Consider the following 23203-nt stretch of genomic DNA (forward strand, 5'->3'; position numbering starts at 1 on the left):
TAGGGTCTGGTTGGCTGGGGAAAGCGCTGGACCAGAAAACTACAGCTGCACAAGAATGGGTCACAAGTTTTATGAGAATTATTAAAGTCTGCAAATCCTACACATTTTATGAAACAAACCATAAGATTAGAAAATAAGAAAAGAGAGTGACTAAAATTTGTAAGAAACAGTACCGGGCGAGGTGCCACTGAAATTGTCATGAATCTGAAGCCATCCAGATCCCGAGGACCCAACCAAACAAAAGCAGATGGACGAGCTTGCTCAATCTTATAGAAAAATGGTCATGATCAGAAAGTATGTATATTCAAACTAAGTTAATAAAAATTGTTATTATCACAATACATGAAATATGATACCTGCCTGGGAGCTGGTCTAGAAGGAGTATGCACCGTTTTTGACGTAACTTCTAGAACACAGAGAATTGGGGAAACTTAAGAACTCATATCTCATTTTAAGAAAAATAATAACCAACTTCATACCCCAACATTGAGAAAAATTGTTATAAATATATACTACTTCATCATCAGCCTAAACAACACGGTTTATGCCAACGAATAAGCTAGATCACTTCAGCTTTACTAGATTTATTTCTTTTACTCTTAAGTTTTCTTCTGTGTAACTACGTGCCAAATAGTACTTAAAAACACAATAATTGGTTCCTTAATTAAATAGATTTTATCAACTAAATAGTAGTTTTAAGACTCAATAAGTTTGACACACTCGAAATTTAATAATTATTCAAACTAGTTATTATATATTCTTTCCAATTTTAATTAATAGTTTCAGATTCATAAACGAAAATAATGAAGAATTTGTGTTTAGCTGCAATAATTTTTTTAGTAGAAGAGCAATCAAATGCTTATAGAAAACTGTGCAGAAAAATATATTTCATATCTAGCTACATGATCAGATGAATAAGAATAAAATATTAAAAGGTAGAGCAGAGAAGTCATAGATCGATCAACTCTTTCTTGTCCATTTTCTATCTATCCTATTTGTTTCATTTTTTAATCCAAAAATTTCTACTTGAGTGCAATGTGAGTACTTCTACTTCTTCGTCTCGACGTTTTCATTGAAGATCTCCTTCATACCGGATCTGATAGAAATCGTGAAATCCACGACTATCATTGCACCAACCGTAACTTCTCAATACTTCATCTTATCATTACACGTTGGAAGATCTACAACGAATCCATAAGAGCCTCAGACCATGAAAAAGTCCCATGTTGATTTATTTTTGAAAATATTTTATCAAATTTATGTTTGTGAGGTTATATACATAAATAAATCAACATGGGCTTACTTCACGCCCTGAAGCTCTTATGTATTCATCGCAGATTGTCCCTAGCGTGGAATGATAAGATGAAGTACCAAGACGTCACGGTTGGTGCAATGATAGTCGTGGATTCCGCGATTTCTATCAGATCCGGTGTGAAGGAGATCTTGAATGAAAATGCTTAGACGAAGAAGAAGGAGGAGAAGGATAAAGTCGCGAGAATCATTCTGGAGAAGACAGTGGAACATGTGTAACTTCAACGAGCTCACGTTGCACTCACACATAAAATTTTGGATGAAAAATTGAAACAAAAAGGATCGACAGAAAAAGGACAAGGAGGAGTTGATTGATCGGTGACTTCTCTGCTCTTTCATTTAATATTTTATTCTTATTCATTTGATCATGTAGCTAGATACGAAATATATTTTTCTACACAATTTTCTATAAAACATGCAATTGATGGCTCTTCTACTAAAGTAAATTATTGCAGCTCAACACAAATTTTTCATTATTGACGTTTATGAATCAGAAACTGTTAAAAATTGGAAATAATATATATTAGCAGTGAAAATTAACTAGTTTGAATAATTATTAAATTTCGAGCGTCAGAGTTTAAAATATCGAACTTATTAGTTTTAAAACTACTATTAGTTGATAAAATCTATTTAATTAAGGAACCAATTATTGTGTTTTTAAGTACTATTTTATGAAACAACCCATAAGATTGCAAAATCAGAAAAGGGAGTGGCTAAAATTTGTAAGAAACAGTACCGGGCGAGGTGCCACTGAAATTGTCAAGAATCTGAAGCCAACCAGATCCCGAGGACCCAACCAAACGAAAGCAGATGGAGGAGCTTGCTCAGTCTGACCACCTGGCTCAATCTTATAGAAAAATGGCCATGATCAGAAAGCATGTATATTCAAACTAAGTTATTAAAAATTGTTATAATCACAATACATGAAATATGATGCATGCCTGGGGGCTGGTCTAGAAGGAATATGCACAATTTTTTACGTAACTTCTAGAACACGATTGATTGTTCGTTGACAATTTCGACGATGAAGTTCCCTTCTCCGGCCAAAGATGAAGTCCCACTCCAGAACATGGTGAAAGATTTGTCACAAAAATAAAGTGGTCTTTCCTGTCTGCGCCCTGAATATTACAAAAGCTCTATGAAACTTACATGATATTGTATAAACATTATGACCTACTCATTTATATATTGGACACATTTTCGTCATTCAGGTTATGCATCTTTCAGATCTATAAGGAAAAAAATTACAAGTAAAGGAGCATCAACTCTATGTTTATCTATTGGAGAAGTAGAGCCTTGGAAAAAAATATAAAATGCATATTAGAAGATGTAGTAGAGCTATAAGAAGATATGTGGACTAGTAAACTTTACTGTACAATCTCACCCTGATGAAAAAGACTAAGGAAAGGTTTCTGAACTGAAAAATAAAGCTAACCAGTTTCCGAATGCCCAACCACCGTCTTCTCCCATCCATAGCTAAAAATGTGACAGTACTAGTTTGAATGTAAAGGTCTTTTTCAAGCCCATCTTCACTCTACATTAGATTACTTGGGCAACCAGATACGCCAAGAGCTTGTGCTACTGTCCGTAGTTTTCAGTTATTAAAAAGCTTATCAACTACTAAGCCAAAAAAACCTCAATAGCAAGCACAACCTAAGGGTAGCATGCCCCTCCTACAAGTATAGAAATCAAGCACAAATGTAGATTACTGCTCTCTATCGGAAATATCAATAGTATATTGTCTGCCTCTTTAATTAGCTTCATCTCGAAATAGGAAAAATGTCAAGAAATCATTTTACAGACAAATATGCAGGTTGCTCAGAGCAGTGACCGGAGTTTATTTGCCTCCAGGAAAAACCTGTCAATTTCTAAGAATAATTTGAAAATGAATAGGCCATCTTCTAATTCAATACAAAAAAAAAGTAAAATACCAGAATGAACGTTTCTGTCTTGATTATGAAGTTGGTCAGACTTTTGTGTTAGTGTTGAATGTCTCGATGGAATAATGTTATGATGTATTCCACTATGAAGAATTTTAGTGAACACTGCAAGTCTGCTTCTTACATTATGAAAAGGTTTTCCGGTCCACGTGTCTACCAGACTCAGAAGAGTGTGTGACACCTGGAAAGTGGATATAATTCGGGGCAATACATCCTCGAGCATTAATAGATCCAATGGAACAACGTGACTCACTTGCACAACCAGCTTATTACACCATAAGATAACCTGATGTTCCATTGACAACCAAACATTCTTCATAGCAGTGCTACTTATCATAAAGCCATGCGACAGAGGCACTATACCATCAAGAGACTCCAAATTTGAGCGGACCTAGAATTAACAGAGCAAGTCATGCATAAAGCATTGGGCAAAGCAAGAAGAGCAAAGTAAAATATCAGTCAAAAGAGAATAATTAAATCGACGGGTATCCATAATCTGCTGCACAATGGCTAGCACGTATAGACACTGTGGTGTTCTAGAAAAAACAAACTATATCATAAACTTCTTAAGAGAGCCGGTAAGGAACGGCAATACTGACACAAATAGACAAACTGAAGAGGGAATAAATTTCCCTTGACCATTCATCAATGCAAATACTGATGCCGGATTTCTGGGGATGATATCACAAATCGTTGTGTTCGTTATCACATAAAATCTTCATGAATTTGCCTTGATCCAAATTTCTAGTTGTTTCTTTAAGACAAATGTCTAGACTTTTCAATAATTAATCTTAAATGTTAACCTTGCTTGATAATCATTATAACCACCGGAAATGGATACAACAACATGCGAGAGCAAAGGATCTGCTATATCATGTCCAGATTGAGAGGTTTGGCCCCCGTACCCTTTTCTCCACTCGTGATTCACATTAGAGTAATAGTGACCCAAGGATGGTTGCAATGCCACAGGAGGTGATCTGGGAAAAATATGATATTTCAAATGTATCTGATAGCTATAAACAGTTGTTAAACCAACTCTAAAAGAAAAAAAGAAAAACATAGTTTACTGGTGCGGGGTCGAAAGTGTCAAGACAGTTTCAACAGCAGACTTCCTCAAACGGGGATGCACAACTGCAGCCCTAGCAACAAAACTTACCATTGAATGACCAACAAAAATAACACTTCGGGGGAGACTTCCAGAGAGCAGCCCCTTCTTTAGCCCGTGCATCTTGAGATTTTAATATTGATCTAGTATCTACAAGAAATAGTGAAACATCGCAACAGGACACAGAGAATTGGGGAAACTTAAGAACTCATATCTCATTTTAAGAAAAATAATAACCAACTTCATACCCCAACATTGAGAAAAATTGTTTCTTTTAGTCTAAGTTTTCTTCTGCGTAACTACGTGCCAAATAGTACTTAAAAACACAATAATTGGTTCCTTAATTAAATAGATTTTATCAACTAAATAGTAGTTTTAAGACTCAATAAGTTCAACACACTCGAAATTTAATAATTATTCAACCTAGTTAATATATATTCTTTCCAATTTTAATTAATAGTTTCAGATTCATAAACGGCAATAATGAAGAATTTGTGTTTAGATGCAATAATTTTTTTAGTAGAATAGCAATCAATTGCATGCTTTTAGAAAACTGTGCAGAAAAGTATATTTCATATCTAGCTACATGATCAGATGAATAAGGATAAAATATTAAAAGGTAGAGCAGAGAAGTCATCGATCGATCAACTCTTTCTTGTCCATTTTCTGTCTATCCTTTTTGTTTCAATTTTTCATCCAAAAATTTCTGCGTGAGTGCAATGTGAGCTCGTTGAAGTTCCACATGTTCCACCGTCTTCTCCAAGACGATTCTCGAGCCTTTATCCTTCTCCTTCTTCGTCTCTGCGTTTTCATTGAAGATCTCCTTCACTCCGGTTCTGATAGAAATCGTGAAATCCACGACTATCATTGCACCAACCGTAACGTCTCAATACTTCATCTTATCATTCCACGTTGGACGATCTACAACGAATCCATAAGAGCCTCAAACCATGAAAAAATCCCATGTTGATTTATTTTTGAAAATATTTTATCAAATTTATGTTTGTGAGGTTATATACATAAATAAATCAACATGGGCTTACTTCACGCCCTGAAGCTCTTATGTATTCATCGCAGATCGTCCCTAGCGTGGAATGATAAGATGAAGTACCAAGACGTCACGGTTGGTGCAATGATAGTCGTGCATTCCGCGATTTCTATCAGATCCGGTGTGAAGGAGATCTTGAATGAAAATGCTTAGACGAAAAAGAAGGAGGAGAAGGATAAAGTTGCGAGAATCATTCTGGAGAAGACAGTGGAACATGTGTAACTTCAACGAGCTCACGTTGAACTCACACAGAAAATTTTGGATTAAAAATTGTAACAAAAAAGATCGACAGAAAAAGGACAAGGAGGAGTTGATTGATCAGTGACTTCTCTGCTCTTCCACTTAATATTTTATTCTTATTCATTTGATCATGTAGCTAGATACGAAATATATTTTTCTGCACAGTTTTCTATAAAACATAAAATTGATGGCTCTTCTACTAAAGTAAATTATTGCAGCTCAACACAGATTTTTCATTATTGACGTTTATGAATCAGAAACTGTTAAAAATTGGAAATAATATATATTAGCAGTGAAAATTAACTAGTTTGAATAATTATTAAATTTCGAGCGTCAGAGTTTAAAATATCGAATTTATTAGTCTTAAAACTACTATTAGTTGATAAAATCTATTTAATTAAGGAACTAATTATTGTGTTTTTAAGTACTATTTTATGAAACAACTTATAAGATTGCAAAATCATAAAAGGGAGTGGCTAAAATTTGTAAGAAACATTACCGGGCGAGGTGCCACTGAAATTGTCAAGAATCTGAAGCCAACCAGATCCCGAGGACCCAACCAAACGAAAGCAGATGGAGGAGCTTGCTCAGTCTGACCACCTGGCTCAATCTTATAGAAAAATGGCCATGATCAGAAAGCATGTATATTCAAACTAAGTTATTAAAAATTGTTATAATCACAATACATGAAATATGATGCATGCCTGGGAGCTGGTCTAGAAGGAATATGCACAATTTTTTACGTAACTTCTAGAACACGATTGATTGTTCATTGACAATTTCGACGACGAAGTCCCCTTCTCTGGCCAAAGATGAAGTCCCACTCCAGAACATGGTGAAAGATTTGTCACAAAAATAAAGTGGTCTTTCCTGTCTGCGCCCTGAATATTACAAAAGCTCTATGAAACATACATGATATAGTATAAACATTATGACCTACTCATTTATCTATTGGACACATTTTTGTCATTCAGGTTATGCATCTTTCAGATCTATAAGGAAAAAAATTACAAGTTAAAGGAGCATCCACTCTATGTTTATCTATTGGAGAAGTAGAGCCTTGGAAAAAAATATAAAATGCATATTAGAAGAAGATGTAGTAGAGCTATAAGAAGATATGTTGACTAGTAAACTTTACTGTACAATCTCACCCTGATGAAAAAGACTAAGGAAAGGTTTCTGAACTGAAAAATAAAGCTAACCAGTTTCCGAATGTCCAACCAGCGTCTTCTCCCATCCATAGCTAAAAATGTGACAGTACTAGTTTGAATGTAAAGGTCATTTTCAAGCCCATCTTCACTCTACATTATATTACTCGGGCAACCAGATACGCCAAGAGCTTGTGCTTCTGTCCGTAGTTTTCAGTTATTAAAAAGCTTATCAACTACTAAGCCAAAAAAAAACCTCTATAGCAAGCACAACCTAAGGGTAGCATCCCCCTGCTACAAGTATAGAAATCAAGCACAGATGTAGATTACTGCTCTCTATCGGAAATATCAATAGTATATTATCTGCCTCTTTAATTACTTCATCTCGAAATAGGAAAAATGTCAAGAAATCATTTTACAGACAAATATGCAGGTTGCTCAGAGCAGTGACCGGAGTTTATTTGCCTCCAAGAAAAAAATGTCAATTTCTAAGCATAATTTGAAAATGAATAGGCCAGCTTCTAATTCAATACAAAAAAAAGGTATCAGTAAAATACCAGAATGAACGTTTCTGTCTTGATTATGAAGTTGGTCAGAATTTTGTGTTAGTGTTGAATGTCTCGATGGAATAATGTTATGATGTATTACTTTATGAAGAATTTTAGTGAACACTGCAAGTCTGCTAGTAGTGTTTGAAGTGCTTAGGGGGAGACTTCAATGTCGTCAGAAACACGGGAGAAAAGATGAATAGCACTTCAAACACTACTAGCATGCTCTGTTTTGATATGTTGATAGGTGAGTTGGGCCTTTATGATCCTCCTCTCTTGAATGCTCAATACACGTGGTCAAACTTCAGGGACGAACCGATTTGTTGCCGGTTAGACAGATTCTTATTTTCGATTGGATGGGGGGACTTTTTTCCATATTTCAGACAAAATGTATTACCAAGGATTACTTCGGATCATTTTCCACTGGTACTTGACACCACGAAGGTAAAATGGGGACCAACACCGTTCAGATTCGAAAATGCTTGGTTGTCAAATCATATATTTAAAGATTTGGTCCGGACGTGGTGGGTTGAGGGGGAGGAACAAGGGTGGGAGGGTTACAAGTTTATGAGAAAACTCAAAAGATTGAAAGCTAATATCATAATCTGGAACAAAGAAGTTTTTGGCAATGTGGGTGTTAGATTGGAGGAGTTGAAGCTTAGGGTTAAGCTTTTGGACGAGCTGGAAGCCGAGGGACGATGGACTGAAGTTTTAAATTCAGAAAGAAAAGACGTGAAATGTGAGTTGGCAACTTTGAATTTTAATAAGTGGCAGTTGGATAGTCAGAAAGCGAAAGTGAAGTGGTTGAGGGAAGGTGATCAAAACTCTAGGTTCTTTCATTCATTGTTGAGCAACAGAAGAAATAAGTCCATTATAGACAAGATGGAGTTGGAAGATGGTACAGTGGTCACGGGGGAGAGAGAGATCGAGGAAAACATTGTCAGTTTCTATAAGCATTTGTATAGGAAATCGGAAGGGGAAGGTGGCGGGTTGGAGGATATGGAGTGGTGCCCCTTGGATAGCAGTGCAAGAGATGAACTGGAAGTTTCCTTTACCGAGGAAGAAATTAAAAAAGCAGTGTTTCACAGTGAAGGGTCGAAAGCGCCGGGTCCGGATGGTTTCACTTTAGCATTTTTCCAAAAGAATTGGGTTACAGTTAAGGAAGACTTAGTTAAGGTGTTGGCTGAATTCCATGGTGGGGGAGTGGTGAACGGCATCACTAATGAAACTTACATCTGCCTTATTCCCAAGAAACAAGACGCGGTTAAGATCACTGACTTCAGACCTATCAGTCTGACGACGAGTTTGTACAAAATCATTGCGAAAGTATTGGCTAACAGACTTCAAAGGGTGATGAGCTTCACAATAGCAAACAATCAATGTGCTTTTATCAAGGGAAGACAGATTTTGGATTGTTGTCTTGTTGCAAATGAAGTGGTCGAAGATTACCGAAAGAAGAAAAAAAAGGGGTGGGTGCTGAAAGTTGATTTGGAAAAGGCGTATGACAATGTTGATTGGAGATTTCTGGATTTTGTGTTGGAGAAAAAAGGATTCGGATTAAGATGGAGAAGGTGGATAAAAGGGTGTGTGTCTAACATATCGTTCTCGATTTTTATTAACGGTAAACCGAGGGGGAAATTTAGAGGGGAACGAGGACTTCGTCAAGGAGATCCTCTGTCCCCTTTTCTTTTTAACTTGGTCATCGATGCACTGGGTAGGATGGTTGACAGAGCTAAGGCTTTGAATGAAGTAAGAGGTTTGGTGGTCGGGAGGGGTAGTGTGGAAGTCTCGCACATTCAATTTGCCGATGACACGTTCTTCTTAGTTCAAAAGGAAACTCATGTGCGGAGACTTGTGGAAATAATCAATTTGTTTGGATTGAAATCGGGTTTGAAGATCAATTTTAATAAGAGTGTAGTCCTGGGGATCTGTTGTGAGGAAGAGGAAGTGCTTTCTTTGGCCCAGACAATTGGGTGCAAAAAAGATGACTGGCCGATTAAGTATCTAGGGCTACCTTTGGGAGGAAAACCGATGGCTATTGATTTTTGGGAGCCGGTCCTTACTAAGATGTCCAAAAAATTGTCAAGCTGGAAGAAATCGTACTTATCTAGAGGTGGACGATTGACCCTCATAAAAGCTGTGTTAGGCGCTATGCCTTCTTTTTACATGTCTCTCTTTAAAGTGCCAACAAAAGTAGCGAAAATAATGGAAAAAATTATGAGAGACTTCTTGTGGGATGGAACGGACGGGGAAAAGAGATGTCACGTCGTGGGTTGGGAAATGGTTTGCAGACCGAAGGATAGGGGAGGGCTTGGAGTGGGGAATATTGGTTTGAGAAACAAAGCGTTGTTAGGGAAATGGTGGTGGCGTGGTGTAGAGGAGAAGGGACAGTTGTGGATAAGTGTTATTCAAAGCATTTACGGTTTTCAAGAAAATGGATGGGACTTGGGATTGGCTAGGAACACGACTTCTCGTAGCCCTTGGAAAGGTATTTCTCGTTCTTTCCCGGCAATTCAGCGGCTGAGTGGGTTGGTGTTGAGAGGGGGGAACTCCATTAGGTTTTGGGAGGATGTTTGGGGGGGGAGAGAAACCTTGTTTCAAAGTGAGATTTCCTTCTTTGTTTTCGATTTGTACAGTCATCAATAAACCTATTCGTAATTTTTATGAGGTCTTCGAGTCGGGTGAGAGTCATAACTATCGCTGGGACGTGCGTTTTAGGAGACACCTTAGTGACAGAGAGTTGGGGGAGTTTGGGAATTTGTTGGGAGTACTTCATTCGGTCAGGATCGAGTTGAATTCGGAGGATAGGAGGGTTTGGTTGGGTGACTCTTCGGGTCGGTTCTCGGTCAGTTCTTTTTACGAGTCTTTCTTCCCTTTTAATTTATTTCCTGCATTTCAACCTCATAATCAAATATGGAAAGTGCCTGTCCCACATAAGATTCAAGTTTTCTCGTGGATCGTCGCTCTGGGCAAGTTACAGACCTCGGATTCAGTGCAAAGAAGATGGCCATCTTGTGCTTTGAGGCCACAGTGGTGCTGCTTATGTCACGACCATGAAGAGGATCAGGATCATTTACTGGTGCACTGTGTGTTCTCAAGAAGTATTTGGATAAAGGTGCTGCAAGAGTTCGGATTAATTTGGATTTTTCCAAAGAGGGCCAAAGACATGTTTATCATAGATCCGGGATTTGGAAATGATCCAGTCGTCAATACTTTCTGGTATACGGTAGTTCATTACACATTCTGGACTATATGGCTTGAGAGAAATAACAGAATCTTCAATGACTTAGCAACCTCGGAGGACAGAGTGTGGGATTTGTTGAAATTCAGGGTGGCGCAGTCAATCAGAATTATCAGAGGCCTAGGTCATTTAGCTATTTCAGATGTGGTTAGGGATTGGAAGTTCGTAATGTTGTAATTTTATTTTGGTCGTTTTTATTTTTCAGCTGTTTTTATGGCGGAAAACTCTTTCGCTTATTTTGTATCAGACTATTTTACAGATTCTATATATTATTAGTTTCCTATCAAAAAAAAAAAAAGTCTGCTTCTTACATTATGAAAAGGTTTTCCGGTCCTCGTGTCTACCAGACTCAGAAGAGTGTGTGACACCTGAAAAGTGGATATAATTCAGGGCACATCCTAGAGCATTAATAGATCCAATGGAACAACGTGACTCACTTGCACAACCAGCTTATTACACCATAAGATAACCTGATGCCATGTGACAGAGGCACTATACCATCAAGAGACTCCAACTTTGAGCGGACCTAGAATTAACAGAGCAAGTCATGCATAAAGCATTGGGCAAAGCAAGAAGAGCAAAGTAAAATATCAGTCAAAAGAGAATAATTAAATCGACGGGTATCCAGAATCTGCTGCACAATGGCTAGCACGTATAGACACTGTGGTATTCTAGAAAAAACAAACTATATCATAAACTTCTTAAGAGAGCCGGTAAGGAACAGCAATACTGACTCAAATAGACAAACTGAAGACGGAATAAATTTCCCTTCACCATTCATCAATGCAAATACTGATGCTGGATTTTTGGGGAAGCAAGAAGGTAATAAGAAAGTTTAAATGATATCACAAATCGTTGTGTTCGTTATCACATAAAATCTTCATGAATTTGCCTTGATCCAAATTTCTAGTTGTTTCTTTAAAACAAATATCTAGACTTTTCAATAATTAATCTTAAATGTTAACCTTGCCTGATAATCATTATATCAACCGGAAATGGATACAACAACATGCGAGAGCAAAGGATCTGCTATATCACGTCCAGATTGAGAGGTCTGGACCTCGTTCCCTTTTCTCCACTCGTGATTCACATGAGAGTAATAGTAACCCAAGGATGTCTACAATGCCACATGAGGTGATCTGGGAAAAATATGATATTTCAGATGTATCGGATAGCTATAAACTGTGATTAAAGTTTAAACCAACTCTAAAAAACAAAAAAGAAAAACATAGTTTACTGGTGCAGGGTCGAAAGTGTCAAGACAGTTTCAACAGCAGACTTCCTCAAACGAGAATGCACAACTGCAGCCCTAGCAACAAAACTTCCCATTGAATGACCAACCAAAATAACACTCCTGGGCAGACTTCCAGAGAGAGCAGCCCCTTCTTTAGCCCGTGCATCTTGAGATTTTTTATATTGATCTAGTATCTACAAGAAATACTGAAACATCGCAACAGGACACAGAGAATTGGGGAAACTTAAGAACTCATATCTCATTTTAAGAAAAATAATAACCAACTTCATACGCCAACATTGATAAAAATTGTTATAAATATAGACTATTTCATCATCAGCCTAAGCAACACGGTTTATGCCAACGAAGAAGCTAGATTACTTCAGCTTTACTAGACTTGTTTCTTTTACTGTCAGTTTTCTTCTGCGTAACTACCTGCCATGTATTTTGAATTCGCCATTCACAACACAAGCTTATCGGATTTCATGCTAAAGTGACAAAATGATACCCTGTGTATGGCATATACAACATATTCTGAATGCCCTTGAAAGTATCCGACCATCCATAGCAGAATGTTCACCTTCAAGATCTACCGCAAACCAATCAAGCATAGAAGTGTATTGATTTGGTAGCATATTTCCAGTCAAATCAGCATCTAATTCATCTTCCAAATATGGGAAATCTTGGTAAAAATCAAGTTCAAGTGGACCATTTTGATCAGCTCTGTCAGATTCGGCACCCAGGGATCTGACCTGCATCAGAGCAGGCAAACATATAAGCAAGTGTGTCCAACATTGAATATGCAATCTAACATTCCGGCCTCTTGAAGCAATCCAATCATGACACACCATTTCATTCAAATCAACGACAGCATCGTAAGAGTGACTACATGGCTCCTCAAAATTTTTGCCCTTCATGCGACTGCATGTCAACCACTTGACTGATATTTCAAAATCCATGTTGTACAGTATAATATAGACCAAAAGCTTCCTAATATATGCCCATCAATAAATGCAACAACTATGTCAAAATCATTATATTGTCCAAATTTTCACCTGATAAAAAGGAAATACTAATGAGAGTCAGGATAGCATCAAAACTCCACATAAAGAGAGAGGCATACCTGTTTGTAGCTTCCACCATTTCCAGGGATGAAAAGAACTGGAATGCCATTAAGATTTTTAAGATGCTCATAAAAATCAATCTTTTTCCACCCTTCGTGGTATAAATACAAGCCGTATTTTGTAGAAGACATATTTTCTGGCATTGATATGGGAATGTATGTAGGATACATGTATGTCATTACACAACCATTTGATATTGGTTTCAATAAGCCATAAAGACCAGTAAGACCTATCGATACAGCAAAGATAGCAGCAACTGCTACTCTAACTTTAGGTTTAAAATCTTTCATATCTGGAATACACTTCTGATTCCCACTCAAAAAACTATTTTCCAATCACTGGCTGCACGCAGACGCTCCCAACTATGTAAGCAACCAAAGATTCAAGATGAAACAAGTAAATCAGACGTGGCAAATATCATCTTACACCAAGCGAAAAAAAATCAAACAAAAAGTAAAAAAAATGTCACTAGAAAAATATTATAATAAGCTGTACAAGCTCAACGCCATTGAAATGCTGAAATGTGCATCTAGTCCACAACAGTTAACCGGAAGTCTGAGCAAAGAGATGCGAATCAGTTCACAGCGATAAATTATGCGATTAATCCGAAAAAAAAAAGAAACAAATAAGCAGAAGTGGATTCAAAATAACGGCGGAAATCACATTACTAGAAGCTCAAAAACAGAAAAAACCAATCGCAACAGTAGAAAAAGGTAAGAAAAAGTAACGTACCTTCAGGTGAGAGAAAAACGAAGAGACTAAAAGTGGGAGAAATCGAAGATGTGAGAATATATTGCGCAAATCGTAGCGTTGATTCGATGCTTAATTAATGGAACTGTGTTGAAGTATATTTGTTGGACCCTTGTTAGGTTTGGGCGAGAAACCCAATAAAACGGGTCAGATACGTCGCTTGGAATTGGAATTGGAAAAAAAAAAGAACTTGGAACCTCCAAAAAACGAGTACGGACAACCAACTTTCAGATTAAAATATATTTTAAAAATCTTGATAAGCAGTCCCTCGCCCTTCTCATACTTATCTTTTGGTAACCACCGCCCAAATATTCGAACTTATATTTATAATAATCATAAGATAACGCAAATTTATCCGCTAAATCAAGTGTATGCTGAACAAAGAATAAAAGAAGAAACCAATTTTTTCAAGGGTTCGGCCAAATTTATCGACACAAGTATCGCAATCCAAGTATCCTTGACCATTAGGCATTTCTTAGAGAACATAGATATAAATCGAGACTCTAAATAAAAGTCCAACACTTCACGAAAAAATTTCAAGAAAATGTGGAATACACATTGTTCATATAGTTTCCATAAATATGTGCAACTTTCTTTATGGTAAAATTTTGCACAGTATATATAGTTGGATTGCCACCAGAAACAAAAACTAAAGACAAGTGTTGGAAGAAGGGAAACAAATTTTCAGTAGAAGCCACCTGCTGTCATAATTCACTCAACAAGTCATCAAATAAAGCAACTATCAATACACTAATTAATACATTAATGTATGTCAAGCTGGCAGATTAGCGTGAATCATACAAACTAACAGGTACATGATTCATGAAGAGATCAAACCTGGCCTGCCAGGTTTCTTAGATTTATATCACAGCATCAGTTACCTCATGTCTTTCCTTAAAAAATGTGAACCTGAGCAGACACGCGTGCCAATCTTTTCTCAAAGACAATGTAAATCTGCAAGCCCAGTTTACTGCTGTAGTAAAAGGTTATCTGTATAACTGTACAAGTAAAACCAGATCAGCTATCCACAAGCATGCGACAGTAGAAGGATTAGACAGAACCAGACAAGTAAAACATCAGGGAGGTAAGTCCCAGTTAAACAACGACGAGAGAAGGAATTCCACTAAAGAAATTCTCTCTTGAAGACACACAGCAATCTGCTCAATATTTTTATTCTCGATGTTCCATCAAAGCATTTTCAGTCTCTGATAAGGGTGCTGCGCCTGCAATAACAGGATATTTAGATTAAACAATTACAGTATCGGAGAAATATTCACCTATAGGGAAAATATTTAATAAAACAAGAAATGAATTATTACACACCTATTTAACTGGGAACTAACCAGCTTTCATTCAAAACTGGAAAAAAAATCAAAAATACTTTTTACAAAGAAAATAAGTAAGCTAACAATAAGATTGTAATGCCGCAAAATCTGAAATCAACATACCAAGTAGATCTTCGTAAGAATCAGCCATAAGTTCTACATCCATTAGCAAAGGAGGAGAGAAAACTTGATCCTGAGCTTCAACCGTATCATAGAAGGACCTATGTGCATCAGAAACTGATGAATTTGACCCAACCGCAGAGAGAAAAATGTTCACCCCGTCATATTCATTAAGTGTGTCCAAATCATTTAACATATCTGCCACTCCACTATATTTGCTTCCGAGATGAATGCTGTTTGGATGGGTTTGAAGCATGGAAGAATTTTCTTGAGATTTGAATGACTGCCTACCCTTTAGTGAATCAGGCATCTTAACTTGCCCAGGAGGCCAGGACGGGAGAACCCAGACCCAGAAAGTGTAACAAAGAAGTGCTCAGAGCTATCATCAGAACGACTGTCTTGGGATGATTCCAAGTTCCGTGATTGAGATGAAAGGGCAGCTTCTCCGACAGATCTCTTTAAGTTTTGCAAGTAAACAATAATCTTCATCTGCAAAAATGATTGAAAACAGAAAAGGTAAGCATGCCTGCTATCATGTCTGCGTGATTAGAAAAACGGAATACGGGAGAAAGAGAGAGGCAACGTGAAATTCATTTCTTTTCCTATGTACTTTTACAAATGAAGCAAAGATTTATATATATATATATGTATATATATATATATATATATATATGTATATATCTAGAATATTCTTAATCTAGATTATTCTTAAACGATGGGCTTGCCATATATCTTATGGGCTTGAAACTATGGGCTCTATCATTTTGTTTCTTGGGCTTCAGGGTTTGCTTTATCTCGTGTGCCAAGAAGGAGAACAAATCACAAAGCAATGTAGTGGACTATCCACATGACTGACTGAAGTAGGCTGCTCCAGGGGCTTTTTATCTGTGGTTTTTATTGGGTTGATTTGAGTTGCAGTATTTCGCTTTCGTGTGTTTCCACCTTCTCCTGAAGAATTTGGAGTCAAACTAAATAGCTGTGGAAGTTTTAAAGTAGGGGAACTAGCTGAAACGTTTTCCAGTTGGACTAAATTTATGTAAAAACTGTTGCCGACATATCAGATGAAAGTAGAGCTGAATAAAGGTAAGGAGTCAGGTGTTTCTAGACCAAGCCCTGTTATCCCTTGCCTTGATCAGCTTCGTGAAGAACTTTCATGTGCAGTAAGAGTTGCCTAATCTAGATTTGTGTTCTTTGCATTATCTATTTATAATCGAATTTTGATGTTCCACGTGCATTTATTGAATTGCGTATGAAATTTTCGCGACCAACCGTCTGCTTCCAACTTTCAAATTTGACAACACACACATTTAATGCATTTCACGGAAAACACGTGTCTTTGCCAGAACTAGACATCATAGCAAGAGAAACAGATCTATTCAAGCTTTAAACAGTCCGGAAACAGATGGCACATACTCAGATAGAAGAAACCGTAGTCGGCTCAGAAGCCTAAGTTCACGAATTTCTGGTACTTCAGGCAGAGGAGAAGAAGCGAGTTTAAGGAAAGTGAGGATGCCATGTTAGCTTTCAGATTGTAGAGGGAAGAATTCATGGAGGCAATTAGTGTGGCACCTGATGAGCACAAAAGAAGCTCACTTGCGCAGGCTAGAGCAAATTTGAGAGCTATGGCATCAAGGGTCGTTTGAGGGGCAGACATATATGACATTCTTATATTTGTTGATTCTTTTTTGTTTTTTTGGTTTTAATTGACTCCGCTTAGTTGTCATCACTGAGCTGAGAACCACAAACCTCAAACCTGAAGACCGATCATGAATACTGAACAAGACATCGATTTTTATTTACTTATTATCAGGTGCACTCGGGCGTGTGAATTTAAATCTATAGGCTTGAGGTTGTATGAACTCGAGTTTTAAAAACACGTGAGGTTAAATGCCTATTAATATTTTATAGTGGTTTAATGCAACTTTGATTTTTTATAGGGAGGTTGTATACAATTTTCCCTCCCCTTCCATCTTTAAATATTTTCCTAAACACTTTTTATTTAGTATATTTTAGTAACAGAAACATTTGCTAGGGGATCGGGCATAACGAATATAAAGGTGATAATTATACGAATATATTATCATAATTTCAATAGTAAGCATGTTGAGTCGAATATAAGCACAGTACAAACATAGCATTGAAAATCATCTCATTTTCATGGTTTACTGATCAGTTCCCTATGTGTTACTAATCTAAGGGACGATGTCAAAAGAACGATTATTATATCTCATTTCATCAGGGCCTTAAACAAAACATATCAAATATCGGAATTTCTTTGTCATTTCTAATTCAAATCATTACAGTGCATTTCAAATATTTCAAACATGCTTTCAAATATTATAACTAATATTCAACAACAAATTGTTCAAGAATGTTCATAACAAATAGGAACAAACATATCATGCCGATCAAATTTCAAGAAACATACATAACGTTTTTTTAAGCAAATGTGGACATACTTACAAGGAACAAGTATGTCGATATATATATATATATCAAGTGTACATAAGAGTATAGCAAAAACCCACTTACCTAAAAGATTGTTCTGAAAATCTTGGAATGAACAAGTTGGAATTTGACACTGAAAAATCAGTCACCTTGCAAAAATGTTTGCGCCTAATTGAACCATTGGATCGATGTGAATTTTGGATATGTTGCTCCAACCACGTGTAGGTATATTTTGAACGGTAAAGATCGGATTTAAAAGTGTAAAACAATGAGCAAAACTTTCTGAAATTGGGCAGAATTTTTTATACTCGAAAATTGCAACTTTTGGGGAGAACTTTTGATGTTTTGGTGTGATTTCACTCATTCTTTAACCACTATTTAAGGAACCAATTTGACTTTAGAAATTCCCCCTCCATTTCAAAGGTTACATGGTTTATGACATGTAATAATCAATGTAACTTTAGACATCCCCCTCCATGTCAAAGGTTGCATGGTTTATGACATGTAATAACCAATGTGACTTTAGGCCTTCCCCTTCCATGGCAAATGTTACATGTAATTTATTCTCTTCCATGACATAATTCATTTTCAATGCAAAACTAAAATCAACTTGGTACTTTGTATCTTTGTATAGTAAAATTTTGGGTCTTCACATCCTTCCCTCTTTGTTTAAAGTTTCGTCTTCAAAACTTTAATTATCTTGGTCTTTGAAAAGGTAGCGGTGATGTCTGCGCATTCTTTCTTCAAGTTCCCAATTAACTTCTCTTTCGGTATGATTAGACCATTGTATTTTGATATATGGAATGGTTTGTCGCCGAAGTATTTGGTCGTTGATGTCCACTATTCGAATGGGAACTTCTTAATACTTCAGCTTCTCGTTCAGATTTCCTTCGATTAGTAGCGGTGCAACTTCAAGAATGTGACTTGGATCTGAAACATACTTCCTTAGCTATGAGACATGGAAGACGTTGTAAATCCTTGACGTGCCTGGTGGTAAAGCCAACGATAGACTAGGTTTCCCACTTTTCCCAGTATTTCGAAGGGTCCAACATACATTGGATTTAGATTTCTATATTTACTGAATCGAATCACTCCTTTCATAGGGAACTTTAACATAAGCTTTCTCATCGATTTCAAACTCCAACGGTCTTCACTTTAAATCAGCCCAGCTCTTTTGTCGATCTAGAGCTTTCTTGAGTTTTTCCTTAATAATAGATACTTTATCAACATTTACTTGAACAGTTCAGCTTCCATGATAGATTTATGTCCTATTTTAATACTTCCATGATAATTATTGTTATCGGTAAATTCAATTAAAGGTGGGTATTTACTTCAACTTCCTCTGAAATCTATGGCACATGCCCTAAGAATATTTTCAAGAATCTGTATTTTTATTCTCAATTTGTCCATCACTTTAGGATTGACAAGTCGTGTTGAGAGTTATCTTGGTACTCATGGTTTCATGAGAACATTTTCCAAACTCGGGAAAAAAAACTTTGGGTGTCTATTGGACAAAAGTCTTGTCGTAACACTATGTAGTCCTTTTGGCTTAGCGCATTAGATATCTTGTTATCCTTATGTCGTAATCTTTCAATAGCTCGATCCACCGTCTTTGCCTCATGTTTAATTCCTTTTGTATGAACAATATTTGGGGCTTTGGTGATCGGTAATATCTCATTTGATACCAAAGAAGTTGAATCTCCGGATATTTGGCAAAAATATAATTGTGGCTAATTCAATATCATGTGTTGGATAATTTTGCTCACATGGTTTTAATTTTCTCGATGCATAGGAAATTACTTGTCCCTCTTGAATGAGAACACATCACAATCCTCTTTTGATGCGTCATTGTAAATTGTGAAATTCATGCCTCATTCGGGAAATACTAATAATGGCGTAGAAGCAAGTTTCTTTTTTTTTTTCAGGATCTAAAACTCTTCTCACATTATTCACTCTAATTGAATTTAGAGTTCCTCGGAGTGAGCGGAAGAAAATCCTTCAACACATTTTCTTAATAGCCAACTCATCCCAGAAAGTTTCAAATTTCTATTCCAGTTTTCGATCAAGGCCAGTCTATGATTGTCTCCACCTTCTTGTGACCAACTGATATGCCCATTTCAGATATTATATGACCCAGAAATGTGACGTTTTTTAGTCGAAATTCGCATTTCTTAAATTTATAATTATTTTTCTCTGAGCATATACAGAGTAAGACGAAGATCTTCCTTGTGGTTTTCCTCACTTGTTGAATATGCAAGAATGACATCAATAAATACTACCACAAACTTGTCGAGAAATTTCTTTGTTCCAACAAGATTAATCATTAACATAAATGAAAATTGATCAGAAAAGTTCTTATAATTTGTATCATTGCCATCTGTTTTCATTGTGTGGAGATTTTTCCTTCTTGTTGCCATGGATTTTTGCCGTCACTTTCATTTAGATTTTTCTTCAATAAATTTGTGGAGATGCTAGTCCACTTTCCATCCTTTGATTGTTCTTGATCTTGAAGAAGAAGCAACATCAAACCAACAAGGTTCTATTTACTTCGATAAGTTTAGCTCTCTATTCTTACGTTTATTGGAGGATTTTGGGAGTTGCATTATTTTTTTGCCTTTGATTATTATAGGCTGTGAGAGATAACATAGAGGTGAATACAGAAGAACGAGAATCGATTACAGAGGATGATAGCTGTTTACATTTGTCTGGAGGATTTCTTACTACGCCCACGTTATTTTTTTATAACTAAATAGCTGATCAATCTTAAAATAGCGTTTAAATATAATAAATAATATATTTTAAATTTTAAACATATTAAATGTGTGTATAAAATATTTTTCGTTCTTTAAAAAATCAAATAAGCTATAATAATATTAAAAAAAATTTGTTAACAAAGTTCAAAATCTAGATAGTCATATCTAACAAAATATTAAAAATTGTTATACAAAATTAAAAACTTCCAAAATATTTTTAGATCTTTAAATTTATATAAAAAAATTCCAACAACTTTAAGATAGCAATTTAATTAACCCTTTTTATTTTGTTTTTACTTTTTTGGCCTTTTAAATATGGAGTTGTAAGTACAATTAATTGAACTAATTTCTTTAGCTTATCTTGTCAAAAAAGAATTAGTTCTATAATACTACTAACTCCTCATTACATTCAGTGGTCATTAATTAATTATTATATTTGTCAGTATCATTAAATATTTTATCACCTGTACGGCGATGACTTAAATTTGAGATTGTATTTCTTTCCACCAACTTGATGTCGATGTCCAAATTGACAACTTCGTCAAAAGGAGAACACCAAGTCCTAAACAAAATGATTAAGCATATATAGGATTATAGTAGATGGTTAATTTATAATAATGCCGTAAAAGAATTCATTTCCTCAAAAAGTTAACCTCTTATCAAACAAAAGTACTTAATTGAGCAAAAAGAGAGCCGATATTAATTATGAACACATGATTAAATAATTACATTAATGGTGGACTCGGAATAAATCAAGAATTCCAGGAAGATGCATGTCTCAACCCATTGTTTCAGGAAACAGAAATTGTTGATCAAATTGATTGAATACAAAATCCCAAGAAACCATTGAATCTGCGGTCTCGACACACTGAAATAGAGCACTGTTTTCTTGAATCGAACAGGCCGATTGGCCACCTGCATTCGGGTAACAGTTCACTGAATCTTCTATAGAAAACGAAGGGCAGTAACCGGTCGAGATGCTGCTCATTTCTTGATTTGTCATCCATAAGTCCATGTCCATATTACTTGTGAGCATCAGCATCTCATAGTTATTGATGAGATGTGTGGCTTCACTTTCGATGCTGGTGCTGGCCTGATCATTGCAGCAGCTTGTTTGGACTTCTGTTTCTGATGGACGATCTTTGAGTGCATGAGAGATCTTGATCTCCTCTTGCTCGTTTTCGTCTCGCGAATTTGAGTCGATGCGGCCTGTTTTGTTAGTCTCTTCATGACTTTGTCGTGTTTTTTGCTGGATGGGGGGCTGGTGCGTGACAGGGTCTAGTCCGAGGAGCTTCAGCCGTTTCTTGATTCGAGTGTTCCAGTGATTCTTGATTTCGTTATCCGTTCGCCCTGGAAAATGTGATGCAATTTTAGACCACCTGCAACATGTTGGCAAAGCTTTAGCCGAAGATTTTCTATTATTTAAATATTTGAGTAGCAATTTAGAGCTAAAAGCAGACCTGTTCCCAAGGCGAGCATGAAGCTCTATAATTTGATTCTCCTCCATTTCTGATAGAACCCCTCTTTTAAGGTCTGGCCTCAGATAATTTATCCATCTCAACCTGCAGCTTTTTCCACACCTCAACAACCCTACATTATAACAATGTTTCAAGAAATATATATGTATCAAATGACCATTCTTTTCACAAAACTTAATCTCGTAGTAAAAATGAAAATTAAATCGCGTTCGTATATCAAATAAATCTGAAATAGAACTCAAGTGTTTAGTTATTACCTGCAAGCTTGGGTATCATTCTCCAGCATTGAATGCCATTGTTCATAATAAAACTCATGAGTTTATGATCTTCTTCTACAGTCCATGGACCTCTCTTCAGACCGACTTTGTCGCAACAAGGTTGTCTTCCCATTTGATCTTGTCCAGAAAAACTAAATTGACAAGGGTTGATTTCAATGTTGTGGACAAAATGGAAGAATTTATATTGGAAAGAAGATTCTCACAGATCATTTAGTGACTTAAATAATGAAAATGTGCTGCTTAAGAGGGGAAACGAGAGATTATTGAATATGCTAAAGCATGGATGGCTAAGGCCTATAAAGGAGAGGGACGGCAATATGATTATTTTGTTTTTGAGGCTATGGAATAAAATTTAATCCTATATTAATTTTTAGACAAAGAAAGAACCAAATATTAAATCTTGTTGCTTTACAAAAATATACATTGTCGGTCGTTTCATATATCAACTCAAACTATTAATTAAATTTCCGAAAGTATGGTCACGTTATGTATGATGTCATGTCAGCAAACCAATTCAAAAAAAAAACTAAAATAGAAAGAAAAAAAAAAAAGTGCAAGCTAATGAGCTCAAAATGTAAATTTTCCTATCGCACACCGATTGAAAAAGAACTAAAAAGAAAAAGTGCAAGTTAATGAGCTCAAAATGTAAATTTTCCTATCGAGAATGCAAAATTAATTTTTTTGAATAACTAATAATTTCAAGTATCGAGTTTGAAACACGGAACTTCTTGAGTCTTAATCTATATGTTCGAATGTATTTTAAAATATAAAACTAGTATTAGTTTGGTAGAATCTATTAAAATCAAGGACCCACGTGTTATTCTAACAAGAAAAAGGCTTAATTTTTTGTTCGGAAGGGGAAAAACTAATGACAATTAATGATGGGATTCTCTTTTGGTGCCATCAGAGCTGGCTAATTTTGTCGTTAAGAGCATCTCTTCTCGTAATTACTTCCAAAATCTTCAAGTACATGGAATATTACTTGTGGATACTTGCGAGTTTAAAGACATAAACTTAGTATATTAATTTAATTATTCATACAAATTATTGCACCATGACTTTGGTTAATCTATAAACTAAAGACTTTTAGTTTTGGGAAAAGAAAGAAGGAA

General features: G+C 36.1%; 1 protein-coding gene and 1 pseudogene across 1 annotated transcript; both read right to left on the reverse strand.

Moving 5' to 3' along the window:
* Positions 1–6391: 6391 nt before the first annotated feature.
* Positions 6392–15747, reverse strand: LOC140806354 (GPI inositol-deacylase-like; annotated as a pseudogene).
* Positions 15748–21054: 5307 nt separating this feature from the next.
* Positions 21055–22388, reverse strand: LOC140805057 (myb-related protein 315-like). The gene is made up of 3 exons (XM_073161242.1): positions 22071–22388; positions 21796–21925; positions 21055–21714 (listed from the first exon to the last, which is right to left on the reverse strand). The coding sequence occupies exons 1-3, from the start codon at positions 22201–22203 to the stop codon at positions 21114–21116; spliced, it is 864 nt and encodes a 287-aa protein (XP_073017343.1). The 5' UTR covers positions 22204–22388; the 3' UTR covers positions 21055–21113.
* Positions 22389–23203: the final 815 nt, after the last annotated feature.

The sequence above is a fragment of the Primulina eburnea genome, chromosome 11, assembly GCF_022965805.1.
Source record: "Primulina eburnea isolate SZY01 chromosome 11, ASM2296580v1, whole genome shotgun sequence".
Classification (NCBI taxonomy): domain Eukaryota; kingdom Viridiplantae; phylum Streptophyta; class Magnoliopsida; order Lamiales; family Gesneriaceae; genus Primulina; species Primulina eburnea.

Excerpts from the sequence above, each read along its gene's own strand:
- LOC140805057 (XM_073161242.1), bottom strand. The coding sequence starts at position 22,203 with ATGGGAAGACAACCTTGTTGCGACAAAGTCGGTCTGAAGAGAGGTCCA. Across the intron at positions 21,926-22,070 it reads AATGATACCCAAGCTTGCAG|GGTTGTTGAGGTGTGGAAAA; the intron begins GTAATAACTAAA and ends GTTATAATGTAG. Across the intron at positions 21,715-21,795 it reads CATGCTCGCCTTGGGAACAG|GTGGTCTAAAATTGCATCAC; the intron begins GTCTGCTTTTAG and ends AACATGTTGCAG.